At 38.8% G+C, this 10,503-nt stretch overlaps 1 protein-coding gene across 1 annotated transcript in view; it reads right to left on the minus strand.

Annotated features, from left to right (window-relative positions):
* The window catches only part of DDX17 (DEAD-box helicase 17), an 18,157-nt gene that overhangs the window by 6,394 nt on the left and 1,260 nt on the right, over positions 1–10,503 (minus strand). The window contains exons 3-11 of the mRNA XM_014307353.2: positions 6,487–6,637; positions 4,442–4,541; positions 4,171–4,304; positions 3,495–3,560; positions 3,051–3,192; positions 1,308–1,468; positions 1,047–1,219; positions 613–723; positions 96–157 (exon numbers count right to left, since the gene is read on the minus strand). Of these exons, the coding sequence (XP_014162828.1) occupies positions 96–157; positions 613–723; positions 1,047–1,219; positions 1,308–1,468; positions 3,051–3,192; positions 3,495–3,560; positions 4,171–4,304; positions 4,442–4,541; positions 6,487–6,637 (1,100 nt within the window). The remainder of the gene's footprint in view (positions 1–95; positions 158–612; positions 724–1,046; positions 1,220–1,307; positions 1,469–3,050; positions 3,193–3,494; positions 3,561–4,170; positions 4,305–4,441; positions 4,542–6,486; positions 6,638–10,503) is intronic.

The raw sequence follows: 10,503 nt of genomic DNA on the forward strand, positions 1-10,503 counted from the left end.
AAAAAAAACAAACCAAAAACCAGACCAGAGAAAAACATGTCTAGGTAAATTAAGTACAGCAGCTCAAGTTATTCTCCTGTCAGTGATGGACTCACCATTAAGCACCCAATCTCTTTCTGGCTGACTCTTGTCTCCATGGATACACATAGCTGGCCAACTGCCAAACAGAGATGTACGTTAGTATAGACAGAAAGTACATACATTAAAGGAAACAGGAAGCTTTATCGGCATTTTGTTTAAAAGGGAAAAACTGTAAGATTTGAGAAATATTTTGTTCCCTGGCTTCTAGCTACCCAGCATGTGTACTGTAAACCCACTACCTACATAAACAACCATTTAAGCCAAATCATGTTTGCTATATTGATACAGTCTCCATCAGCATATCAGGATTCTGATACACTAAAAAAGCTGCACCACTTAGAAACATTCTCTCTTGTACTAATGCTTTGATGAAGTGGAATCTTTTGGGAAACAATGACTGAATGGAGCCCAGAAAATAATGGATAAGTTGCTCCCAACAACAGAATCAGAAACATTTAAACCTTACTGCTTTTGATTACAATTTTTGTTTCCCACTAGGAAAGAAGTGGAGGAAGGGGAGAAGCTAATCACCCGTCTCTGCGCATCCTTCGAGTGAGATCATCACATCGCCTCTTTGTCTCCACAAAGATGATAGTCTTGTTTTCCTTCTCTGCCATGATTTCTTCCATCAGCTGTATCAGTCTAAAACAGACATGAGAGCCAAGATGTTTAGCCGCGTACCAGAATATAGGATGTCTCTCCCAAGAGACATTGGGGACATACACAACACACATCCATATAAGTTAGTCAGTATCACACAGAATTTCTGCTGGTTTACAGAGGTAGGTATGGTCAAAATATACACAAGAAAATCGTTAATTACAAGACTGACTTACTTTGTAACACTCAAAGGTTAAATAGTAGTACAAGTAACTTCACTATTTAGAATTCCTAGAAGGCTTACAAAGTGTTGCAGACTTTGAAGGACAACTGAAGAAAGCAAAATTGTGGGAACACCAGCTTACTTATGGTCTTTCTCGCTTTCCATGCATACATCCACTATCTGCAGGATATTGTGGTTGGCACTCAGCTCCAAGTTTCCCACATTGATCTGAACATAGTCCTGCAGGAAGTCCTCAGCAAGCTGGCGCACTTCTTTAGGCCAGGTGGCACTCCACATCAGAGTCTGGCGGTCAGGCTAAGGAAAAGGGAAAACAGATCTGTTTATAGTACTAGATTTCAAACGGGAATACAAAGGAGACTGTCCTTCTAAAAGGATCACGCACTCTTATCTGGTCAACAATTTTACGAATTTGTGGTTCAAATCCCATGTCCAACATTCTGTCAGCTTCATCCAGCACCAGATATGTACAGCGACGAAGGTTGGTCTTCCCAGCCTCAAGGAAGTCAATCAAGCGACCTGGTGTAGCAATGCAGATCTCCACACCTTCAGAAGAGAATAAGGAAAAAGAGTAAGGCTCTTCATTTGAATGTCAACTGGTATTTTTAGTCAGAATGAATCACCTTCCAAAGCAAAATTGTTTAAAAAAAAAAGCACCACCCTCATTCGTACCCAAGACTGAGTCACTTCAGCAGAAGCCCTAGTTCTGTTTAATATGTTTTCCATTCTGAAATCACTGTTACAGTGCCATTAGAATAATAAATGCAGTACAGAAACTAAAAGGTTACTACCAGAGAACACCTGTGAAGAGCTGTCCAAAAATCAGAAATGAAGTAAGCTTCTACTCAAGCCTGAAAAACCTTCATCCAGATTTACACAGTCTAGAGAGCTGTCATTTTCAAATATGAAGTGCTCTTCTTGTTGTATGTGTCAAATTACCTTCACTTTTTTTTTTAATATATAAAGCCAAAGCATGGGCCTTAATACTGAGCAATTATGCACGAACAGTGAGAGACAACCATCTTACCAATGTTTGTGGGGATAAGAAGAGAGTTCAAATATTCCTAACTAACACCAGGTTGGGTGATTTACACATTCCTTAAAAGGAAGATCTGGCTTCCACCAATTCCCAAATTTTACAGGTGAGTATTTCAGTGTCACTGAAATGTCCACAGTAGGTAAGTTTCAGGAAGAACAGGCATGAAAAGGAGTTTCTTCTCACACAGTATATCTATTTTACAGCACTCCAGAAAGGTGTGCAAAAACCCAGCATGCTGATCCTCCCAAGAACTCTTCATGAAACCTTGGACTCTGCCACTGAAGATGCTGGGTTTGAGTTGGAAAGCAACTCTTTTCTTGAACACAGATATCCCACAAACTTCCACCATGCATGCTTTTCTCCCACTACTGCAGTTTGCAATAAGGACCCTGTGAACTGCAGTGGTGAGCCAAATTTTCTGACTTCTTGAATAGATCTGTTTGTGTATCTGCCTTGATAACAATTCCTCCACCTTTTCACATAATCCCATGACATTTTTTATCTGGTGAAGATGAAAGCCATCAGCACATTGCTGAATTTGAAATTATAGATCACTAAAGCACTACCACATTAGAGTGATTGCTTACAGGGTACATAGTGCTTAGTGCTTAAGAACAATTTTAAAAAACCAAACAACAAAAACTACAAAAAAAACCTGTGACCAAAGCAAAACTACTCACTGCTCCTGCTGTCCAAAGAGGCTTCTATATATTCAGAAACAAAGTTTGATTATTCGAATGAATATAGACAGAAACTTGAAATCTGCTTTAAGAAAAATCTTTCCTTAAACACGCTGGTATTGCATTTCCTTAAAATAACCAGTTTTCTTTCTGTGAAGTTTTCTTATTCCCTTTCTACACCCTGATGACCTTCACAAGTAGAATGTTCAAAGAGCAAACAAAAAGAAAATCTAATATCCAAGTCACTATACAGCAAAGAGAACTACCTCATGAACTATCACTGCAACTGGAAAATGAAGCACTAATTCACTCTCACCCCCTTCCAGACAGGTTTTGAGAAGTTTTATTTTTACAGAGACTTTACAATACCATTTCCTCCAGAAACTGCAAGCACCCATTTTAAAATTACCTCTTTCTAAATCTCTAATCTGGGGGCCTTTGGGTGCTCCTCCATAGATGCAGGTACTCTTCAGCCTTGAACATTTGCCATAATCATCAGCCACCTGCTGCACTTGCTGGGCCAACTCTCTAGTAGGTGCCAGAACCAGACACTGCAAAAGGAAGTGATTCAGGAAGAGTCAAGCTGCATACACATCCCTAACATAAAACCATAAGCAAAATTGGACCATCTGCTCTTTATTAGTTAAAACATTTAAACATCTTTAGACTACGTCAGCATTTACACAGAAGTTCAACTGAGTGGGATGCTTATATTGTGATAGTAAAAATTCCTATTCAGATAGGAACAGGATAGGAAAAACTACTATTCTAATACATCAATTAAATAAAGCACCATCTCATTAACAATGTCATGCCGCACATACAAAAAGGAAGAGAATCAACAAGCACTTACAATTGGGCCATCCCCTCTCTCCAAATATGGCTGGTGGTTGATGTGAACAATCGCAGGCAACAAGTACTAAAAACAGAAGAAAACATTATTCTGTAATACATACAAACTGTGATTCTGCAAAACCAGATACCTGCATTTATTGAGCAGAACAGAAGATTTTCAGAGCTGCTGACCAATTGCATCCACTTTGGCACGAGCACAAAAACAGCTCAGCACCTCTGAAAGGAAGGCTCACTTAAATTTGGAGTGTAAGTTAGCAGGATTGAGTAATCATTATCTTAGCCAATGTTTTTCATAAAGGATAAAAATCCTTTTTAACACTGCAGTTAAAACTAATGTCTATGCTTAAATTCAACCATTTTTTATTTTAACCTATGTTGTTTATAAAACAAGTATGCTAAAGAGAACATCCTGCTTTTTAAACCATAATGTAAGCATAGATCAAAGAGAACTGACTAAGCATCCAAACAGGAAGATGCACAAAACACACACCTGTGAATACAACAGGCTTGTAGCTGAGCTGAAACTCAAGTGTCCCCCATGATGCAATACAAGAAGCTTTAAAAATGTAATCATCCCACTGCTAGTACTGCCAAGCCCAAAAACTAACTCATAGGTAATTTCTACCAGGTGACCAGGAAAGCTAGCTGAAGAAAAAAAAGGAAAGAATACGCACTGCTAGTGTCTTCCCAGAGCCGGTCTGTGCAATGCCCACCATGTCACGACCGCTGAGGGCTAGTGGAAAGCCTTGGCACTGAATCGGAGTGGGTTCTGTGAAGTTCTGGTCCATCAGGGCATCCATCACATACTCTTCAGAATTCAAGAAAAGAATAACATTTTTAAAGAATAACTGAGGCTTTAGAGAACCTTTTAGAGAACAGAATCAGTAACTGTTCAGGTATTTTCTGAGCAATCTTCATGATCTTAAAGATGGCAAAAATACTTACGTGGAAAGCTACACTGGTGGAAGGCAAACACTGGCTTGGGGCAGCCCTCCATCCCCCGAATTGTTATCTCCTTCTTCCTTCGCAACTCTTCAACTTCATACTATTTATGAAAAAAAGAAAAAAAAAAGTCAAATATCAGCAGGGACTTAAAGTGCATATTTCTAAGTACTAACTATCTTCTCACCTCTAGGTAACAGTTTTGTTAGAGAACTAAATTCAAACAGAGACCTAGAAAAGACTGCCTCCCTTAAGACTTTAAGTCAGAGTTATTGTACAGATTCTCTGATATTTAGAGGTATGAGCCCTCTATATAGCCTAGAAGGACAAATGTCAATCTCTTCTTACAACCAACCCTTCTAAATGAAAAGTATGTTAAAGGAGTATTTTTAGGAATTGCACTTTTTCCAGAAGTCAGAAACGACCAACAGCTTGAGAAATGATTAGAACAGAGGATAAGAAATATGCTTTACGTGACAGTGCTAAGAATTAAACAAACTAAAGAGGTCCTAATATACCATGAACAGAAGGTCAGGCAGTCCTCCTTCAATTAACACATGCCAGAAGCAGTTAAATACTGAGTTCTTGCTGGATAATTTGCAACTCAAATGTTGCCTGGAATGTTTCAGATAATTTCAGATAATGAAAGAAACTGACAACATAATAATGATACCCTAGGACCTCACAATTCATTTAAGGAACTTCTTGTAATATTTCTGAAATGTGTAGACAAGCACAATTTCAGGATCAGAAAAAGCGTTTTATTTTTGTCTAGGTTATCTTGCAAGTCCAACTACCCTTTGCAACATTCTTCTGACAATTCACGACCTTATTGTAACGCTTATCAGAAATCAGCAGAGACACATGAATACCAAATATGCACTTTATCCAAAGCAATAGATTTAGTATTTCTGAGAATCCCTTGAGCTTGAATTAAAAGGCAAAAGAAAATTACTTCTGGGAAAATGTGAAAATTTTAGCTGGCTAAGCCAAAGGCAGCTACACAGCTGATGCAAACAATGGTTCAGTAGCTCAAGTTGTGGTATCTTTAGGAAGTTAATACCCCCTTCAATTCCTCCATGCCATATGCATATTTCGCATAAGGATTTTTAAGTCTATGCGATCAGATAATGACATTTGGTTTGTTTGTTGCCTCATGTTAAGAACAAAATCTCTTAATTTCTAATTATAAAAACACATTGCACTAGAGAGTAGAAGACTAGACTCAAGTTCGGTAGGAAAGGAAGATTTCTGTATCTACAGAGTGAACACAGAGTACTGCATCTGGCTTTGAGCCCCCTGTGTGAGAAGGACATGGTTTTAACAGGGTATGACCAATTATGGGGGAAAGCTGGAGGCTGCAGTACAGGCCATATGAAGACATACTGGGAACACTGGATTTGTTTAGCTTGGGAAAGACTGGGCTAACAGTGACCTTTAACTGCTACTTTAACTACTTGATGGGTCACTAGAGGAAAGATGTTCAAAATCCCATGAGAAACATTAAGACCTGAGACAGTCACCCAGAGAGGATATAAATTCTCCTCACCCCTGGGATATTCAAACTCAAAAGGACAAGGCACTAAGCAACCTGCTCTAGTTCTACCTACCATTAGTGCTGCTCTAAGCAGAGGATTAGACTAGAGATGCCCCCAAGGCCTCCTTCAACTCAAATTACTCTTATGACAAAATATTACTTTCAAATATTTTTCATGTATTTTTGTCACTTTTAGTTCATTATCTTACATTTTCCAGGGCTTCTCCAGGACTGTAACTCTCTAAGTTTTATCTCCACTGACAAATCACTAGACCAGACAAGCATTATAAAAAAGATGCATTACAAATGACAAAACATAAACTATCTCATATAAAAGCAACCAAGAAGAGAAGCATATCCTTTGCTAAAGTTAAATACAACGTATACAGCTGAGTACACATGCCAAACAAGCTTAATGAAGAGTCAGCTCTACTTTACATGCTCTCACAGACTTCCTAGGACAAGTTTTTCAGCTTGTGACATTTTCTGTTGTAGACAACACAACACTTACTGGAGTAAGCCTGGCCACTTCCGGATGTTCCACATAAAAATTCTTCTCAAACTTGGGCAGTTCATTTAAATCCCATTTTTTCTTACGCAAACGTTCCCCTGGATTCCCAAATTTCTTTGGAGGAAGAGGACCTCCACGACTTGCTCCAAACCTGTGAATGTGAATGTTAGTTACTTTAAAAAAATGCTACCAGTACTTAAAAACTATTCTAGAACTATTCTGGAATTTTCTTAACCATTTTCTGTTGTGTTTTCCCCAAGCTGACGTATAAGCACAACATTCCAGCAAGTCACCTCCCTCCAATCACTATGATGGTATAGAACTTCTTGAAATAACATAAACCTGCTTTGGGTTGGTTCTGAACCTAAAACCATGTTATTGTAAACCACCCCTTTTAAAGCTCCTGCTTCTAGGACATGCCTGCTGTACACCCATAGCATTTGTCTTGAAACTGACAGTGCACTGACAACATGGTTACATAAAAGGGACGAGAAAAATCTCTCCTTGCAAATTCCTTCTCTGTCTGTCAAGGTTAGTCTTACACTAGACAGCTATTTCACTATCTCCCCCTCCATATCTTCTCCCCCTTCCTATCAAGAAGCATGCCTCAAATGAAAAACAGCAGACTGAAGAGTACAAAGTAAACAAGCCCAGCCAAACCTGCAAGTCCATCTGTAATTCTGTAATCAACAACATTTTTTTAAAAAAACCCCTTATTTTTAAAACACAGCCTAACAGGAAAAAAAAACCAAAAATAAGCTGGGAAAAATCATATCCTCTCTGAAATGCATTGTGATGAAGACTGAAGAGAGTAAAAAGCTCATATTCACAAAAAAAATTCTGTTCTAGCAGAACAATTCAAAAGTTATTGCTTTTTCTCTCTAAGTTTTCTTTATCCGGTTAATTATATATACACTTCAGAAGGTAAGAAGTAACTGTAATGGCTGGCTAATGCAATAGCCAAAACATGAGCTTCTGGCAGGAAGCTGTAAGAGTAACTAAAAAGCCAGTGGCATTATATGCTCATTTACTGCAAATATCATGAATTGTACTGTAAAATAACACACCCCAAAAAAAAAGTTACAGCACTTTTATCAGTATTGTACAAACTCAGCAGAAAGAATTGTTCAAAATGCTATCAAGTTCATTTTTGTCCTAAAGGTACAGCTTTATGCAAAACATGAATTCATGAGACATGCCCATTTCAAACGTTTAGACAGCAAAACCAAAGTGTCTGCACCCTACCCAGGTAGTCCACTAGTAAACAAAAAATTGGTAATGAAATAAACTGAAAGCAACAAAAATCTCTAAGCAACATTCTTACAGGAATAACTTGTGGACGAAAGAAGGGGTAGAAGAGTTATCAAAAAATAAACAACAGCTGAAAAAAAATTCTGAATTATCTTAAGTACAACACTACCTGCTCAAACATTAAGTACATTTGTTCTTAAAATCACTTCCCAATGGAAACTATAAATTATAGTGACTAAGAGACCAAAGAAACAGAACTCAAATCAACATTTTAACAGGAAGAAGTGGTTAAATTGTTGGAAAGGCCAAGTATATGGTAGATATAATTGAACTTAAAACCTGCTAAGTTAGCTTTAAATTGTCTGCTGTGTTGCAACTGTGCATTAGGCTTCTTCCCTTTCCTATAAATATCCCTTATTTTCTCATCTGTGTGTCTATCAGATCCCTCCAGAGAGCTTGCAGAGTCATCAAGTTTTCTCTTAGGAAAAAGACTGTGAAACACAACTTCAAAAATGCACTTAAGCATTATGCTTCCTTTCAGGACAAAGGAAAAAAAAAGGCACAGACTTTCATTTACAGGGACATTCACCTTTAATGATGATGTTTGTTACCAATCATGCTAGACTGAGGTCAAAATGTCAGTACCCAAGCAGTTCCTACAAAACCCATAACCTCACTCAAGTCCACTGGAGGTTCAAAGGGCTGGTAAGTTCCCTTAGAAAAGGAAACATGACAGGGCTGCCTGCAAGGCTGCACACTGTAACACTATGAATACTTGCTCCAAAGCTATCCAGAGGGAGAAAAATGACATATTCTACACAGAAGGCACACAGTTTTCAGTTCTCCACTCTTACACTCAATATGCCTGGATACTGACCTGAAAGGAAGGAGCCCTACAGCAGCCCCTGAACGCTGCTGCCTCTGTGGGGGTTCAGCTGCTAAACTGGCTGTAACTGACACTTCACATTCTGACTCCAAGGAAAAGGAGATTCCAACTCCAATCAAACTGACTTAAATCTAGTATTTCCCTGGTTTGCCAATAGCTCTCTTTCCAAAGGTAAATTCAGGCTGGGTCAAAACATTCTTCCCTACTATTACTGGTGCTATCACTTCTGGGACGGAACTGAGTAAATCTGATACACTCCAGAGCAAAACAAAACAATTTTCCATCCTAAGAAATCACCTACAGCTCATTCCTGACAGAGAAAACTAGAACCCTTTTATGTGATTAGACTACAAAAGAAATGGTGATAAAGTTTCAAAAGGTGCTGAACCAGCACACTGGGTGGCCCAATATTTTACACAGGTTATTTATGAAGTAAGATATTTGTTAGTGGTTACAAATATTTTCACACCTTAAAACGATGTATGTAGCAAACTGAAAGCACTAAAACTTCAAGGATAACATGCAAAAAAACCCATGCAAATGTCTACAAACTTCACAAAGAAGCATGTAGGCACTTTTTTTACTCATCAAAAGCCCTGATCCAAAAGAGAAGCATCCACTATAATTAAAGACTCTACAGAAAATGAAATAACACTAATTTTAAGGCACATCAAGTGTTGTGGCAATGCTTTGGCCAGTGTTCTTTTAAGTAACTGTATATAAATCTGCATACTCAAACTCACTCACTAAACGCCAAAACCAGCTGTGGTCTGATCTATCTCAGACTTGCCAAAGCGCTTACTCCAATGTCCTTGTGTTAAACTGAGCTGGAAATCTCTTAGCAGAAAAACACCAGAACCCTCCTCTCTGTGAAAAAAAAATGAAAGTATCTTTTAATTTCAGAATGTTAAATGTGGGTGTAAGATAAAGCAATGACACAACTATCTCCCTCCAGAGACAACAAAAAACTGAATGTCAAAGTGCATGGCAATGTATAGAAAAATATTCTTTAATCTTCCAGTGGTAAGGGCAAACAAGAGGAAAAAAAAGTGAGGGAGAAAAAAAACAGGAAAAAAAACGGAGAGAAGACTCATTAATTGAGATCTAGCTTACCATATAGCAGAACCCACACTATATGTTTTTTGCTAATCCTTGAGAACTACTCATGATCTGAAAATGCCACTCTCAGAAATTAGTTTTAACTTTCTCTTTAAAAAGGCCTGGCACGAAAGCCTTATTACTTTCAACACTTAAAAACCTCGAGACTCAATCTAGTCACGCAGTATAATGACACTGTATTTACTGCTGTCACTGTCGAAAGAAAAAAAATCACATAAAATCAAACCTGCAAAAGCCTTTTGCAAGCCGAACCTCCTCTAAATAACAGATTCAAGAGTATCAAGCACGAGGCCTTTACAGAAGCAGACAAACAATTTCTGTAGCACTATGTAAGCTTGGCAAGTGTGGTCCAGCACCATGGTTCACTGATCACCCTCCCGAGTGCCCAAGTCCCCCGCAAGGCAGCGTTTCCAATCCCATTTCCTATCACGGTAAGCCTGGGAGCGCAGCTGAGGGAGATCTTCCCCCCACTGCCATCTTTCCAGTAAGTCCAGAAGGAGCAATGACAACCAGAAGGGCAGACAGAAGGACAGCCAGCACTGCCAGATCCACCGAGACCTCCGTGGCTTGCAGGGGGGAGGGTGCCACGGGTCTCGCGGGGTAAATAAGGCGGCTGGCAGAAAATAATTAAGGGGGCAAGATGGATGCAGGCCTTAAAATTTCACGCAAGGCTCAGAATTAGTTACACATGAACGGTGCAAAAGCTAAATAATTAATAAAAAAATTAAAAACCCCCCAAAACACCCAAAACCCAACACCCC

This window comes from Geospiza fortis, unplaced genomic scaffold (assembly GCF_000277835.1).
Source record: "Geospiza fortis unplaced genomic scaffold, GeoFor_1.0 scaffold173, whole genome shotgun sequence".
Lineage (NCBI taxonomy): Eukaryota > Metazoa > Chordata > Aves > Passeriformes > Thraupidae > Geospiza > Geospiza fortis.